This window comes from Haliaeetus leucocephalus, unplaced genomic scaffold, assembly GCF_000737465.1.
Source record: "Haliaeetus leucocephalus isolate CR32 unplaced genomic scaffold, Haliaeetus_leucocephalus-4.0 Scaffold339, whole genome shotgun sequence".
NCBI lineage: Eukaryota > Metazoa > Chordata > Aves > Accipitriformes > Accipitridae > Haliaeetus > Haliaeetus leucocephalus.
In genome coordinates, this window is record NW_010972775.1 from 8,704,741 (window position 1) to 8,722,834 (window position 18,094).

The following is an 18,094-nucleotide window of genomic DNA, read 5'->3' on the forward strand; positions in this document are numbered from 1 at the left end:
CATACTAAAGTGGATGCTTTTTCTTATACTACTTCTGGTCATCTGTAAAAATAATGTCTCATTTTGCAGGACATTTGTCACTGATTGTGAGGCAGTGTAGGGTATTAGTGATGACAGCTGTAAAAAAGCCTGTTAAGAAAACAAATGTGTTAGTTTTCAGAGCAGTAGAATTATACTGTGCAATAATTAGACACAGATCACGTAGCAGTGACAGTAAAACAAAATTTTGAAAACTTACTTGTTAATCCTGCACCCTGAACAATACAGAAATGCAGTTGTCTTTTAAAATACATGTATATATAAAATGCCTTGGCATTTTTGAATGCTAGAATTCTTGAATTTATGACCTACATCTTTACAAGTTTTTGTTTATATTTTATATATGGACCTGTTCATACTAATTTCAATGCTTATGTAAGTCCTAGGCTGAAATAGTTTACATGGTTCTATGCCTATAACCTATTGGTTGCATGGTCTAAAAAAATAATAGAAATTAATGTGCTTAATTCTGATTGTACAAGAGAAAGTTTACTTCCAAAGGGGAGAGTTGTTGCCCTTGTTCTGGGTGTTGTCAAATTCAACCATGCAGTAAAATAGCCAGTCTTTTGTCCTTTGTGTCCTTGATGTGCTAACGCTTCCCCTGCTTTGACCCCTTGCAGCACCTATCATCATCCAAAAACCACCTTTTTTGGGTTTGTGTAAGGAGCAAGGGCTGGTGAGGAGGAAGGCTGTTGGAGGGTGTTTCTCTGGTAGCAGCCCCTGTACTGAGCTGCTCACTTGTTGTTTCATATGAGAATACAGTGTTGGCACATACTTAACCTGCATATGAGATAACTTACAGGTGGTCTGAGAATTTGATTTACCTCATTTAAAGCCATCCCTTTAGGAAGGGTGAGTTCAGCAAAGCTTCACTTCCTTTGTGGAGCACTGTATAGCTACAGCCATGGTGCTTCAAGAGTTAAACTGCTGATGAAAGCAATGTAACTATGTTCTTGCAGGACTGTGCTGACCAAGTTAAGCCTTGCCCCTCCCAAACTCGTTATTTACAAGAGAGCCAGTGTTTTAAACTAGAGCTGAGATTCACAAGCCTGTAGATTTTCATCAATTTAATGTTTTAGAATAACACAGGTCAGTAATGGAGTCTTCTATTTTCATGACTTGTCGTAAGCAAATTGCAGTACCGCATACAGCGTAGGGGATATGTGGAATAATGTACTAAAAAAACCCCAGTGTAAGTGGTAATTTTTTCTTATATTTAGTTTTCACAGTGCTCGTCCAAGTAAAAGATTTTGGATCTATAAGAAGCATTCAGAAGAGCTACGGTAATTTGGCTTTTTTCAATTACATCATTATGTTTCTACTTTCTGATAGTGAACTGATTAGTTAAATGAGATTAGAGCCTCTTGAATTTCTAAGCTTCCACAATCTAGAAAGAGCAGGGAAATAAAAACATTAGCTCTTCCACTAGCAGTGTTCTGTTCAGTGACATGTATTTGTTATTTGCCCACATTTATTCAATTCTTTCTTAACTCTGAGCAGTTTTTAAAAATATTTCTATTTCTTTATTTTGCAATTATACATCATGTGCAAAATGGGGAGGGGATGAGGGGAAACAAAAAAAAAGAAACAAACAAAACCCACCAAAACTGAGAAACTCATGCTTTACAGATTAAGTTTCTGTCTGAAGTGGTGTTCTTTGTACTACATCCAGCATGGACATGCCCTGGTCAGATAGGGATTGCCAGTTGCAGTATAAAAAGTAAGAACATGGTTTTGTGGGTCATCTCATCTAAAGTTGCAGGAAATTTTATTTAATTTTTTTTATAGTCTGACCAGTTGCTGTAAGTTAAGAAAACTTTTTTCACAGTCATGTTGTATTTATACTTCCTTTTTACTTTCTTTTCTCTAGAGGTGTGACTGTAGTGTGTCTTAACTGTGATTTCCTGACTGATGTTTCTGGCTTAGATAGCATGGCCACGCATCTGAGTGAAAGCCACACTCATACTTGTCAAGTTATTATAGAGAAAGGTGAGTACATATAGTGTCTTTTTTATATAGTATAAATATATGAATACTTACATGTGGATGTCTCTGTGTTATTGCACTCCTTTTTTCAGTTGCATTATCATTATTTCTCTGTACTTCAATTTGAAAGTGAGTGCTTCTGTATTTCCACATTTTAAAATATTTTTAATTAAATCCTTTATTTTTATTTTCAGTTTCTGTAGATATCCCAACTGCTGAACAAGTATCTGAGTAAGTTTTTGTTTTACTGCTCAATGTTTATTTCTATTAATGTAGTGACAGATGGGCAAAATTTGCACTTTGAACTTGGCTTTCTTTTGGATTTCAAAGGATTAGAAATGTATAGATGAACATAGACCCTTACTTTACTAGTGCTTTTTGCTCTTACCACATCCACAATTACAAAAATGAGGAGATAAAATGATTACCTACTGCAGCCAAAATCAAAACCAAGTTTTTAAGTTTGGCCAAAGAGATATTAATTCTTGCAGTATTAGAACTTCTCAATCTTGACTTCTAAGTCTAGACATAGTGAGACTGTTATTTCAACTTGCTTTTAATACTAGCTTTATTAAATGAGCGGTTTGTGTTCTTTACGTAATATTAGTATGAATACCAAAAAAAAAGTGACCTTAATTGAAGTAGGACAAATTAAGTCTTAGTCTTTTATAAATACTCAGAAATTATTTTCAAAATTATGTTATTTATATGACAGAGGTCTACTGGTTTGTATTAACTTCTTAATTCTGACTTCTGAAGAAAAAATATGAGGATTTTGGCTTTCAGTTTTTTTAAGGATTTGAAAAAGAACCTGCAGTATTGTGGAGATGTGTTGCAGGGTTTGCTTGGGGTTTTTTTAACCTTAGAAGAATCAGATGTGCCAAGCCATCCTTGATTATCCTCGAACAGTACCTGAGGCTTTACAGTGTAGATTGTGAGCCTACTTATGCCTTAATTGAAGGTTCAGAGGTGTGTCAGTTGAATCAAACATTTGCATTCCCTCTAAACCATTTCAGAACACAGGAACAAAAATGTCAATTAGACTGTAAAGAAAGATTTTTTAGAAGATGGAAGAAAATAGTTTAACCCTGATTCAACAGCAAGGTGTCATTGAGTCCATCTAGCCCATCGCAGGATTCTAAAAGGCATTAGACATTCTTATGCGTGATGAGAACTTTTCCAGCAGAGCAAGAAGTTCTTAGGCCTCTAAGCATAAATCAGCCTTCACTGAGTGTTGGAAATATCCCCAGTAGGTTATTTCATAACTATTAAGTATTTTCTTTCTTAGTTTCCATAAAGTGGCCAGTAAGAGGGTGTACTGGAATAATCTGTCATCTGACCCAAACATAGAAATGCTTTTCTTTGGCTATGAGTAATAGTAGAGCAAAATACATGCTATAAACTTCAAACCTCTATTAGTAACTGTTTAGCCTGTGATACAGTTGAATAAAACTGGTGGCCTGATGGGATGACTAATAGACATTATTAAAAAGAATTGAAGATATTCTGGCAGGAATGAAGAGAAGGAAGTTAATTTGGGAAAGCATCCCAAAAAGCCATTTAAAAAAATGAAATTTCTATTGAAATTGGACAAAACACTGGAAAGAGTCATCTAGGAGGGTGATCTATATTCCCTTCATTAATCCAGGGTGGTTTGTGTCCTTTAACAGTTAAGATTTCAGTGAAACTCAAACAATGGAAAAATAAAGTGTTGAGCTGTGATACCTGTGAAAACTTTAGCTTTTCTACTTGGAGCTGGAATTAGGTGTTGGAAATTAATACTTGCTGAGCTATATGTAAGGAAAGGTTATGAATGTATTGAATGGTGGGGAATGAGATACAGTTGTGGCAGGCCATTGTCAGTACTGCACAAGGATCTTGTTGTCTTAAATGTATTACAGAAATGTCATATGAAAATATTTAAGAATGTTGGATATACAAAGTATGTATTACTTAGAAACAAATGGGTGAGCCCTGAAGAGATTTGAAGTGGAGTCAAGAATATGTGCAGGTTTGTTTCTGCAAACTGTTAGATTAGGACAGATGCAGATAGCCATTATTTCTGAGAGCTCTGATGTTGGCCAAAGATTAGTTACTGGTACTACATGAGGTGATATCATCTGTGATGGTGCTTTTTGAAACTGTCATGCTCATAGTCTTCATTAATTTCAGTAAATCTCGTCCTGTTCCATATGCTAATTCTCTGACAAGTAATAGGGCAGGAGGAAATGGCCTCAAGTTGCACCAGGGACGGTTTAGATTGCATATTAGGAAAAATTTCTTCACCAAAGGGGTTGTCAAGCATTGGAACAGGCTGACCAGGGAAGTGGTTGAGTCGCCATCCCTGGAGGTGTTTAAAAGATGTGTAGCTGTGGTGCTTAGGGACATGGTTCAGTAGTGGACTTGGCAGCACTAGGTTAACGGTTGGACTCGATGATCTTAAAGGTCTTTTCCAACCTAAACAATTCTATGATTCTATATCTTTGCTAAACCTAAGAGCATGAGTATACCTGTGTAGCAGATTTTTTTAATTCATTATTTGCAGTACAGAGTGCACACAAAAATGTTCATCTTTTTGTGGGATGGTTCATCATGGTACTCTGTGGTTTGCTTTGGAAGAAGAGGAGCTGGCAGACAATATTCATAACTTTTGCTATGTAGTTTCTCAATGATCTATGAATGTTTCTTTCCATTCTTTGACCTATAATTCAATGAGGTATGACTTGTTTATGGGGCTCTTCAGAATCACTTCATCGTCAGAAACAATGACTCACAGTTACAATCTTGAATGCTTTTGGATCTTCTCTTGCATCTCTCAGATGGTATCTTTTGGTATCTTTTATTATATATCAAACTGTCTGTATGTGTTGTAAAACTCATCTTTATTGCTAATGACCAGACATGTTCGATGAGCTCTGTGTAGTGTTGATGAGACTGTCTTTGGACCAGAATCCTGCCATTAGTAATACAGATAACCTAGCTGGAGATGTTCCAGCAGGAATTGCTTTTTAAATTGTTACTCTACATAAAGTTGCCTTGTTTGTTTAGTGATCCACCTTGTGCTGAGGGAATAAGGCTTGATAACTATGCTGGTACTCTTCTAATGCTCAACTCTCTGCTTTGCGCAACAATTAACATATTTTTAAATGAACTGACAGCAGACATTTTTGTTGCAGGGGAGTTGAAAGTGAGCAGGTATCCTATACTGCCTTGGCTCACTGACACATCATTGTGGACCAGAAAATTGAACCCAGTCCAGCTTGGGATTATTTTGGTATGTAAGCGAACAAGGATCTGACCAGACCTTTTCCTTTTTCTTCATGCATTGAAGCTGTGGTATTCTCTTCTTGCATCTTTTAGGCAGCAGGTCTGGTCTTTTCTCCCAATATTGTAGTCTGGCAAAGGCCCTTCTGTGATAATGTTCTCTGCTTTGCAGCATTGACTTGCAGCTTTTTGGGGGCTATACTCCTTTGAAGAGAGGCTTACCAGGAGTTTCACTTATGTGATGCAGTGTTTCTTTGCTGCTCATTTGCAGTGTTTCTTTGCTGCTCAAGTCTATCAATATCATCCCAAGCTAGAGTAGTATGTAAATGATGACATATATGTGTTGACATCAAAGCCCATTTTGTTCTGAACTTGATCCTAGCTTCTGAAACTAAAGGGCTTTGTCATTCTCTTTGGGTGTTCACTAAAACGTGCAAGTCGTGATCTATTTAATATTCAAGTAAGTTGCATTTTTGTCTGCCAATGACTTTACAGTATATAGTGGGAAAATACGCTTTGAATTACTTCTGTCGCATATAACTGCATAAACTGAGTCTTGACCAAAGGAATTTTTTAGCTGCTTTGCTCTGGTAGCTAAGCTTCTTTTTGCTCCTAAATACTGTAGGAGGAAACCATGTGATGGAAGCAGATACATTTATTGAGCCTTGATTCTGAGGGTGGAGCAGCTACAGTTCATTCACACCTTGTTCTTTTGGTATCATCTCTCATCTTCAAGGATGCTCTACTCAAGCTGCTGAGACATCTGCTGCTTTTGATTTCACTGCTTCTGACTTCATCTTTAGTTCTAGATTATCTATGGCAAGTTTATCCATCAACAGGTTGTCTGGATATATGATGAGCTTTCCCTTTGTCATGATGAACATCTAGTGTTCCTCCAAACTCAACCTCCTGCTTACAGTGGATACGTGTCTTGGTTGGATCTCTTATTTACTAGCTTCCAAGCAACCTAATAGATAGAGCTAATCTTATTCTGAGATCAGTCACTGTTATAACCTCCTAGTTATAAGAGATTATTTTCGATGAATGCAAGCTATTCTTGATTTGCAGCACTTCCTTTTTCTGCATAATCAAATTCTCTGAGATTAATCCATTTTTACTGGTATTTTTCTCCTCTTCACTTTTAGTATTCAAACAGTAACAGTTTTGGTGATAGTGAGCTTCTGCAGCCACTGTGGTATTGCTAATAATGGCAAGGATTCTGTCATCCATTGTCTCTTATGCATATTTTGTGATTGAGCATCTGCACGCTTACTCAGTACTCTAAAGCCTCGTTGTTCTTTTTGCTACTTTTTTTTCTTCTGACAGAAGCTGTGTTCCATCTTGAATGCTGCTGTTCAACTTCAAGCATTGGTTACCTACTACAGGTTTTTCTTGCAGGACTTATTTCTGTTTTGACACAGCAGCATTCAAAAAAGCATAGTGGGTTTGTGTTTTCATTGTGAACATGCTGTTGCATTTCAGAGGAAGTTGAATCTGTGATATTTCACTTTCGTTCAGGTTTCTGGCAACAACAAAACTGGAATATGATTGCAGATTTTCATGGCTTTTAGAAATGTTCTCTAAGAATTTCCCAGAAATCACACTAGATTGATACTTCAATTTGAAATTATGTGAATTATACCTCTTTTGAATGTTCATTTGGAATATTATCATTTGGTTCTTTTACAGCTTTGCTACAGAAATTTTTTTAAGTTTCAGACTTGCAGTTAAAAAGCTTGTAAGCTGCATACAGATTTGCCAGCTTTGTGTAAATAGTTCATGTAGAAACAATTGGCATTGTGGCATCCTGTTTCCATTTGTGTGAGGATCTGAGAAAAGTTACTCATGTGGAAAACTTATAACATAAAACCAGTACTAAACCATGCAAGTAAACCTGCCTGACTCGATATTAAATATCCCTGATGGTCCCAACAACTACAGAGTTACATGAATAATGCAAAATATTGGATCACATCTGCAAGGACAGAGCATGAATATGCATGGTATAACCAGTCTAGCTTATGGTCAAAGAATTAAGATTTCATTTGTATGTACCTTAACCTGTCTCTTTTTTGTTATTTTTAGGATGTTGAGTGTCACTGCATTATGGGTTCTTAAAAGACGTGTAGTTGCAGAGCAACCTTGCTTGATTAGCAAATTCTGTATTACCTTTGTTTTGAAAGTCTTTCTGACAAGAAAGCAAATGTTTGTTTCTGTTATTGCGTTAAATGTTTGTAACTGTGCAGCTTTGTGCATAACACTTCACTACTCATGATAATGATACTAAGTTCTTCTGTAGCTGTTTTCATTGCTAACCCCATTTTACAGGTGAGAAACTGGAGACAGTGTCAAGTAACATGAATGTCACCATCTTTCCTTTCCCATTCAGTTGTTAACAGTGTAAAACACCATAGCATAGAAGCAGCTTTTTCTTCTCTAACTATGCATTCACATGTACCTTCCCAGTAAATGCTCATACAATCAGATATTTGGGGGAGGATTATGCTCTATGAATCATTGGCTCTATGTAGAGTATATCTTTCAAAATGGGGAATTTCTGCTAAAAGCTGAAGTTCTTTTAAAAAAAAAAGCTTTCTATGCTTTTCGTTGTAAAATAGATTTATGTTTATAATGCTGGGTATGGTTCAGGTGAGTGGCTGGAATGTACCTTGAGCCACTTAAATAACAAAGTTGTTTTCTAGAAAATCTTAAAGCTACACTCATCCTAGAAAAAGTTACTTTTGGTTAGGTGTGGACAAAAAAGGGATGTTTGGCAAAAGATTCCAGCTGAGTTTCAGTACTTACCCAAAGAAGCTGTGGCAGTAACTCTTTGGTTGAAAGAAAACATGACAGATCGCTGGGAAGACGGTTGGTCATGATTTGAGCTCTGTGTGTTTGTGCAAATATACATTATTTTAATATGCGAGAGCAGGGAAAGCAATGAGACTGCATGAATTTCAGAAATAAGAATACTTCCATCTGTGCTTGGACTGTTGTCGTGGTTTAACCCCAGCCAGCAACTAAGCACCACGCAGCCACTCACTCACTCCCCCCCATCCAGTGGGATGGGGGAGAAAATCAGGAGAAGAAGTAAAACTCCTGGGTTGAGATAAGAACGGTTTAATAGAACAGAAAAGAAGAAACTAATAATGATAATGATAACACTAATAAAATGACAACAGTAGTAATAAAAGGATCAGAATGTACAAATGATGCGCAGGGCAATTGCTCACCACCTGCTGACCGACACCCAGCCAGTCCCCGAGGGGCGATTTCCCCTCCCCCCCCCTTCCCAGTTCCTAAACTAGATGGGATGTCCCATGGTATGGAATACACTGTTGGCCAGTTTGGGTCAGGTGCCCTGGCTGGGCATGAGAAGCTGAAAAATCCTTGACTATAGTCTAAACACTACTGAGCAACAACTGAAAACATCAGTGTTATCAACATTCTTCACATACTGAACTCAAAACATAGCACTGTACCAGCTACTAGGAAGACAGTTAACTCTATCCCAGCTGAAACCAGGACAACTGTGCATTTTAAAGTCTATGTGTTTCACTGACTCCAGATCTCTTCCATTAGTCCTAGGTGACTCCTCATGTATCAAATAAAGTTTCACATCAACCTGAATTTAGACTTTAAGGTGTCTAAATTAATGTTCTTACCTGGCTTTTATTCTGAGTCTCTTTGGTTTCATGGCCAATCCATTCTATTGAGTATCTCAATCAAGCTGAAATTTTGTGCTCAGCTGCTACATTTTGGGGGCCTTTTTTTTAAGGAATTGACAATTAAGGGGCATTTTTTCATTGTTCTTGACTAGAAGTTTATTTTTATGTAGAATAAAGAATCTTTGGAGATTTCTAGAGAGATTTCAAAATTGCTTGAAATTGTGGACCAGCAGGCTGTACTTACCGGAGATTGTTACGAACTTTGTTTTATTTTCATAATGTTCTTTCCAGAAGCACTGTAGCTCCACAGATGTAAGAAAGTTCATTGCCTCTGTTGCTGTTTGAGAACTATTGGATTTAAGATTTCTTATATTCTAAAAGTGTTGGGAACATCACAAGGCAATAGTTTTCTATGGTTTAGTATCCATTTATGAAAATTCTGCTAATTACAAACTAGAAGGAACTACTTTCTAAAAACTATTCCTAAACAGAATTAAGTTGAGAATATATGTCAGGAATCCAAAATAAACCATATTAACATTTTGTGATAACCACATCTTTGTTATAAACCCTGTTCACTTCTGAAACAGCATAAAGTAGTCAGTCTGAATCCTTTTTTTATAAGCTATAAAACATGACCACAGAAATCTATCAGAATTTGATCATGTAAAATAATGCTTATAGTGTGTTTAAAACAATCTACAGATATTGGATCCAATTCATACCCATTTATTTTGGTGGCAAAACTTACATTTATTCAGGCAAGAACAACAGTATGTTTTGTCCTTGGATATACAATATCTGATTTATTTGTGTCTAAATTGTTCTGCTCTTTCAAGAGTGACTGTTTTTAGATAAATTACTATTTCCAACATATTTGCTTAAGTTCCTGCATAAAAATCATGGAAGTAGTGAAGCTAAGCTAAATATTAGGTGCTGCATCATCTTTTACTGGTATTGCTACTCATGATTAAATACTTAAGAGTATTTCAAGTCCCTGACCCAAAAAATGTGCTGTCATTTGATTTACCCTGATCATTTTTCTTACTGTTAATTAGAATGAGCATTGTTACATTCTATCATAGCAACGTTATTTTAAAACAATCCTTTTCTTTGTAGTTATTTTGCCATCTTTTATTGCAAATTAAGATGTAATGATTAAAATAGTTGTAAATGGGTATTTATGCTACAGTCCAAGCTGTTGGTTAGCTGCTAGTGTAATATTAGTGTTACAAGGTGTTTATGGTGTGCTGAAAGTATGTTAAATGTGCTAAATTCGTTAAAAGGTCTGGTTTTAGCACTGTTTTCTTGGATTAAATTAGGAAAATACATGTGGTAGATACCAATCTAATACTAGTATACATTTTTCATAAAATTTAATTTGGTAAAGCTGTTTCTTCTGTGAAGTGTTTTATACCTTGTAGACAACCATTAAGATTCGCTGAGGTCGTGAATCATTTAATTTATGATTAATAACATTATTTAAATATAACAGAGACAGCACCATACTTCAGCAGATTAAATTTGCCTTTAATGCACCATCAACAAAGAAGATACAGGCATAAGCAGTTTTGAGGGTTTTGTTCAGTTTTTCTTTTTTTTTTATAGGAAACCTTAGAAAGGTTAGATTTTATATTAGAACTGATGACTTCACAAGGTTTTGTAGGAGACATACTTCTTGCTATCTCTGCGATAGCATTTTCTTATATGAACACAGAAAATCAATTTTAGTGATGATGTGATAAGCTGTTTAATGTGGTTTTAAAAGTCAATAAATTTAAATAATTTATAGCTCATCTAATGTATGGACTGTGCCAGTGAAGGTATTTTGAGGAAGTATCTCCTCCAAGTAGTAGTTGGAGGTCAGCTGCAATGTTTTACAGTTGCCCTAAAAAGTAAACTACAGCTCTTTTCTGGGTATTTGGGTTATGGTAGACAATGAAAAGAAAACTGATCTTGTTTCGCAGAATGCTTTTGCTGGGTCATAATGTAGCTTTATGCACTTAATTGAGCATTTTGGATCTTAAATACTGCAGTCATGGTTTAAAAGGCCTTTGTGATGAGGAGATTATTCCTTATGTAGAATTGCAGTAAGCTCTAGAATAAAAGTATTGCTAACCATCTTAAGACTGCTGCTTCCTGGTTTTCATGAGGTGAGATAACTGGAACAGGTTACATGAAACAATTTTATCTTACAATTTCTGTATACCAAATAAAACACTTCAATTCTGAAATGTACTTTGGAACTCTGAAGTATGTTTAAGTTCAAAATAAGTATCAACTTTAAAAATTGATTTCAGATTACCAAGTTGCTTTCTTACTGTAAGTATCTTCATCCTTATCTCTATTTTAACCATACAGTTTTTTAAAACATTGAATCTTAATTCATTGTCCACTAGGTTAAAGACCGAAATCTCCATTAGAGAAAGAGAAGCTAAGTTGGAGGTAATGTCTTTTCTTTTCTCCACACAATCTAACAATATCTCTGAACTTCATAACTAGTTTGAAGATCCAAGACAATTATTTTTTAACTGTACGTACACTACTGGGTCATGGTGTTCAGAAGATATGCTTAGTGCAAAAATCTAGCTTTCTGTGTTTTACTACAGAAGAAAGATATAGCAGTGTTGGAGGGATACCTTTAGTATGTCTTCCACACCCAAATATTTCCATCCAGTTTCAAGTCAGTCCATTCTGGTTGATTTGTATGCCAGGCTCCAATGAAGGAATGGTTTAGTTGCCTTATGTATCTTCATCTTCAGGGAACCTGGAAATTGACCTGAAATATAACCTGGGATCTGGGTAAATATTGACTCTGAACTGTAACTTTTTGAGGTAGGGTTTTGGGGGGTTTTTTTGGTGGTTCTTTAAAGAGGAAAATCTTTGGAAATGCCTCTTCAGGCCTGATTTTTTTTTTTTTTTTTTTTCCTAGGCGTAGGTACAAATTTTCCCCTGCTTTCTGCCTATCAGGAAGCTAAATGATCTCTCAGTACATCTTAATTTTTTTCAAAAATACCATCTTTGGATTCTGATTTTACAGAATTATTTTTTTTTCTCTAAGAAGTTGCCTTTCTGTTGCTGTTCAAAAAGGGCAATCTGTTACAGAAATCCCAGCCACTAAGAGAGTAGGAGAAGTCCTCAGATCTAGTAAAGATTTTTCTTGTAACACTGCTTGCCTACTTTCCAAAATGCAAAGGGGTTGGTGAGTTAACAGAAGCAATGATTTCGTAGACATGTGAGAAGACTGTTCATCTTCATTCAGCAGCATTAAGCAAGATTCTGAAACACAGTAGCACCTTTTCTTGTCATAGACTCCATTACCACTTCAGATGTGTTTTCTCATTTTTTCTTTTTTTCATCCCATATTGTGTTTCAGCATTATAGAAGATGTCGAATTTGCATTTTTTGCTCCACAAAATTGTATTCCATAATATTGGCTTTCATTTAAAAATAAAACAAAAAATGCAACATCCCCCCCAAACCCAAACAAAAACAAAATAAAGAAAAACAACCCACACACCCTAGCCCTTAAGGTTGGAAAAGATGGAGAATACAGACAGAATAGGCTACTTTTGTGTTAGCTGTCTGAGCTTTTACAGGATTTCTGAAGCAAGACTTTCTGGAACAGTGAGCTGCCATTCAGTCTGGTCTGTGCCATGTGCAACCTCAGGTTGTTTTTCCCAAGGTGCCATGGAATTGCCTGTTATTTTGCTGCAGCCAGATGCTTGACACTTCATCTATTTGTTGAAATACACAGTAGGAGGTCAAAGGACAGACCCCTAGGGTGTTGAAGAACCAAAAATATAAATTGATAAATCAGGTTGTTTAAAAACATAGCATTTAAAATTCAGAGAGATAAGTCAAGAAATCTTCCTTTCCTGGTAGTTCCCAGGGGGCAATATGGTCAGCCAAGGCAGGGGACGATGGTGGGGGTAGGGAAGGAGGTTCTGTAGTGAGAAGTAGAGTGCAATAATTTTAAGTTGGAAAGTGTTTCTTAGCATGGGTCATATGTGTATGGGTTTTGTATGACAGAAATATAACAAAGTATGATAGAAGATAGAATAAGCTTAGCTTTGCCATACAATTTTCAAACATTTGCTACATAATTTGGTCTCATTGAAACACAATACACCACCTCTGTGGGGGAAAAAATACTATACTAAAAATATGGAACATTTTTTACACAGTTTTAAATATTTTAGAGGTTGTGATACAAATAATCATTTAAAGCATTTGTCTTTTATGTAAAGTGATCTTTTCTATTTTAAAACTAAAATTAACTTATAGTTGTATTCAGACAGACAAAAGGTTTAATTTCTTAATTTTGTCACTTAGGCACAATTTCCTAAATGAGAATAAGATTATATGGGCAAGATGCCCTATAGCATAGGAGATGCTTTTAGAAGACAAGTGTGGCTGTTTCCAAATGGCAGGTTTCAGTTACTTGCTTTTCTACTGTTCTAAAAATGGGGGGGTGGGGTGTGTGGGGGGGTGGAATTGCATTCATGTTGTTTAGAGTTAAAAAGTTATTTCATTGGGTAAGTTTTAATAGAGACTCAAGTTTCTTCTGTGACAAGCATTTTGCTAAGAATCTTATACTCACACTTAATGTAATAGCATCTGTAGTGTAATGCTTAAAAAATACACTAACCTCAGCTGTGTCTTTCTTGCTTTTCCTTTGCTTTTTTTGCTTTTTTTTTTGATAGCAAAACACAAGTTTAGTTCAGATTTTTGTTTTCCCCTCCAAATAAAAAGCTGCCCAGACTTAGTTTGCATCCTTTTCAATAAGGCATAATTGAAATTATGTACATGAAAAAAGCCTACAAGAGTTGCTTTAAAGTTTTGCTTTGTTTCTGGGTTTTTTTTTTTGTTTGGTTGTTGGGTTTTTTTAACTTGGAAGACTGTTTGCAAACACCTGTAGTAAGATCCATGCTCAATCTGTGCTACATAGCAGATTTATGGGTATGTCAGTGTGAAAATATTTCTACAACTTTTTATTACAATGAGTTGCTCATGAATGTAAAATAAAAGAAATATCATTAATTATTACAGAAAATTTCGAGACCTAGTTTATCTGAAGGAAAAACAGAAACACCAACTTTTGAAAGGTAAATACAATGATCAGCTGCATCTTGAAATCAAGTACATAAAATAACACATGCTGTGTTATTTCTCAGGTAATTGGGCAGAAGTGTTTAACTAGTATTTTCATAATGTGTGTTTTCTATCATAGAAAATTTTGAATGGCGGTCATAATGTGCTCACTCAACAAGACGTGCAGAATTTAGGTTCCAAGTGTCAAAACGCATTCTTAGTAATGTTTAAACTGCGAATTAGTCAAGATTCATAAGACTTTAAATACATTGTACAGACTGTTAGAAGCAGCATTTTGTATAATACTGCATATGAGTTAACAGTATTACTGGGGCAACTGGGAAACAATTTTAAAATGCAGTATAAAAAGTTAATTCTTGGGTATTCATTTAGGTTTTTAAAAAACCATGTCATTTGTGGAAAGCATACTCAACCAAATTCTTAGCAGAGTAAATATGTCAAATTGTTGGGTAACTAACAATTACAGCTCTACAATTAAAAAAATAGGCAACATTGTGGAATTTTTTATGTCAGTCTGGGGAAATAATTGAAATCTTGTATATTTCTTTTGGCGCGTATTGTGGGCAGATTTATACTTCTTATAATTTATCTAAATTATTACTCCAGATCCCACAGCCTGAAATGTCTTATTCTATTTAGTGATCTTTCACAATTGTTGGTGCAAATTTAACCTTTAAAAGCTTAGTCAAAACATAATTGTAGTTATTTGTTATATATGCATTTATAGTGCCTTAAAAAAAAAAGAAAAAGCAAACTGCTTTCAGAGTCTCTCTGTAGGTTACTTTCCTTCTTAGAAAAGGTTCTGCTTTGTCTCTTTATTCTAGTCATGTGCTGTGGGGGCCAAATAATTTGAAATTTTACTTTCATTTAAAATGCTTGCTTAAGAATTGAGACTAAATGGTTCAGGTATTAGAAGCTAACTCTGTCTTTAAGCTACAGACTAGTAAACAGTCACTCATTCAATTCTAACTGAATATGATGTACTACTTTCTCCTATGCTTGTGTTTTAAGTAGACAAAAATAATTTTAATATATAAATATGTTCTGTTTTTTCTGTTAAAACTTTGTTTGATACTACTTTATGGACTTCAAGGCAGACATTTGGAGTATTGTAGCTCTAGCACCAGAGATTGTCAGTCCTCAAACACTTTCCTCTGTTATTAAGCCAAGGTAGTAATCTTGATATTAGCAAGTAATTAGTGCTGCAGGAGCAGATCAGTAGATGAAAGCAGCTGATTCTGAGAATCCTGCATCTTCACTGCACTGTGGTTCAGAGGTGTTATTTTAGACCAGACTTGTGTTCCCTGGACAGAATGCCTATACTGTACATTTATGCAGAGCTGTGTGGAACATCCGTTGGTTTGGTTTCTTCAGGACCCAGCTCTGTTAGGAGTTGGAGTGCTTGTGGATCAGAGCTTCCCCTTCATTTTTCTCCAAAAAAAAAAATCTAGTTTGCCTGTCCCAGGACTGCTCTGTAAACCAATCCAGTATGTGGGAACAATCAAGGAATGTGCCTCAAAACCATAATGTTGTTTCACACCAAACTGTTAACGTAAATGCAGCTGTATTACAGGATTTGTTACCTAGAAATGCTTTTCCACAGACTGAAGGTGTGTTTGCACATACTTTGCAACTACTCTATGCAGATGTGTACATGTCACTTGTTAATAGTTCTGTTCTAAGTTGTATGATTTTTTCTTTCTTGCTGTAGAATTTTTCCCTGAATGAGTTTTAAAAACCTAATATAAAATACCAATAAAAAACAATAAAATATGTCTAGCAAAGAGCAGCAAAAAAACTTGAGCTAATAGGATTTTAAAACAACAAATATTCGGAGCCTAGCTTCCCTCGGTCTCACTTGGCACCTAAATCTTACATTTTCTTTACAATGAGAAAAAGAAAATAAGTCCCTTTAATTTCTAGGCTTCTGTAGCTTGGGGTTGGGTGTATGTTTGCACCTGGTAGACTCATCTCTTGGATCCAAAATTATGTCTTATGCTACTCTTATTCTAAAATTTTATTTTATACAGATGATATGGCAGCTAGTTCATTAGTATAGCCCATATTTGATAGTCTGGCCATGGTTTGTATCATGCTTTAGAAAATGGATTCATTGTTTTCATTAAACAAAAGTCAGATTTTACATTCTAACTGTTCACTGAGATCCTCCTTTCTATGTAATACAGTTATCATTCTCACATTTTCTGTTCTTTTTGATGCCTGAATTTTTAGTTTTCTTACACTGTAACAAGTATTGTTTGCACATAGAGTAGTAAGAGTATGTTTCATTCCTAATATTTTATGGAAGGCTATTCCTTTTCAGCTACTGACTTACTAACAGAATGATTTCTTGAAATCCTATATGATTTTTCTTTTTATTGCCAGATTTTAGTGCTTCACAATTGCTAGGGTTTGCTTATTCATCTGCAGTTCTCAGCAGAGGTAAATTATTTTGTTGGAGAATTGTTCTATCTAAATTAACTTACTGTTGTGCTTAGCAATCTAAAAGGTCATTGTTCTTTATGGATAATTGTGATGGTGACTGTTGCACAAAAACTTGCTCAATTTTATTTTTATACTCTGTTTTATTGGTATAAATTACTCATGGGAAGGTATGCTCATCAGAGACAGCTTTTTCTGCATGAGAGATCAATATATACAGATTTTTCTTCCTCCACTTTTCCTCTCCCTCCCTTTTTGTGTTTTGCCAAAAATGAGTGAGAATGAGAGTCTGGGTTTGGATGAAGCTGGGATTTTGGTTACTAGAAGGTGAGGGAGACTGTGATGGATTCCTTTTGTGTGTTAAGGGCAGATTTGTCCTTTGAAGAGTTTCTCAGTGTGAATCCTGTGTGTGTGTGTGTGTACACATACATGTAATCCATCTGAGATTTCCAGTGTGGAAACACTGTTCTCTGTGTGCTAATGATGCTTTAGTCATCCCTTTATTTTAACTTTTTTTTCCTTTTTGCGTATCTATTCAAACCTTCCCACATAAAGCATAATACTGTGCTTGTTAACTCTGCAACTATACCTCACCCTTAAGCTGCTTGTGGAAAAGTAGTAGCTAAAGGTCATGTGTATATACACTGTTTCATAGAGTTGACTGGATTTTCATATGAAAACAATTCTAAATATTTAGCAGCATTTATATGGCTCAGTGTAGCATAAGTGTTTCTCTGGAATGAGGTAATTAGGAACAGTTATGGCAAGACCAGTTATGTCAGCCACAGCTGAAGTGGTTCTGAGTGTTGGCTTTTGTGCTGGAACTTAGTCTTGAGTTTTCCCTCAAATATTACCCTTTTTCCCCTTTTCTGTAGAAGTTGAGAGGGAGGAGAAGAACATGGGTAGAAAATTCGAGAATGTAATTTACTGGTTTAGATAGCCCAAAAAATGAAAAGAACCTCTTTGTTTGACACAAGTAGCAGATATAGGTTGTAATTTGGTGAAGAGGTTCGCTTATCTCCTGAGTTAATTCCTTCTTATGAATGAAAAATCAGTGTAACACGATGAAAAGATTCCTGTGACTATCCCAGTGACTGGTAAGCTTTCACCACTCAAGGATATCTCAGCAGTCTTTTATCCCTGCTCAGAATATTCCTCTGACTTAAATTCAAAGTAGGAAATGGAATATTCTTGGATTAGTTTATTTAAGTGAAAGTAAAACTTGAAAACAGTTTTCTGAATGTTTGTAGTATGTAGCACATCTTCCAGAATAACCATTTTCTGTAGAACTCAATATCATTTAGCATGTAGGCGAATCACATGAATTGTTTTAGATGTCTGGATCAGTAGAACAACATGTCTAGACTTTCAGCTTGAAAATGTATCATAAAAACATGGTAGCAGGAAATTGGTTATTGCCTTCAAGAGTCCTGGAACTGTCTGTGCTTAGGGGATGTTGAAAGTGGTTTTTGCCAAAAGTTATTTCAAACCCTTTTTGAAACTATTTGAGGAAATAAAGTACAAATGCATTTTGATTAATGAGATATGATAATATCTCTCACACATCTTTTGTCTGCATG

The 18,094-nt window shown here is 35.5% G+C and overlaps 1 protein-coding gene across 7 annotated transcripts in view; it reads left to right on the forward strand.

Moving 5' to 3' along the window:
* ZNF280D (zinc finger protein 280D) overlaps positions 1-18,094 on the forward strand; it is a 55,036-nt gene that overhangs the window by 32,876 nt on the left and 4,066 nt on the right. The window contains exons 15-20 of one of the 7 annotated variants that reach the window (XR_774629.1): positions 1,260-1,322; positions 1,910-2,028; positions 2,220-2,256; positions 5,202-5,299; positions 11,357-11,402; positions 14,010-14,038. Coding sequence is in view for 2 of the 7 variants with exons in the window: in XM_010571778.1 (XP_010570080.1) it covers positions 1,260-1,322; positions 1,910-2,028; positions 2,220-2,256; positions 11,357-11,402 (265 nt within the window). In the remaining 5 variants the exon portion in view is untranslated. Of the gene's footprint in view, positions 1-1,259; positions 1,323-1,909; positions 2,029-2,219; positions 2,257-5,201; positions 5,300-11,356; positions 11,403-14,009; positions 14,135-18,094 lie in introns of those variants that run through there. The other 6 variants (XR_774628.1, XR_774630.1, XR_774631.1 and 3 more) reach the window with 6 other exon arrangements.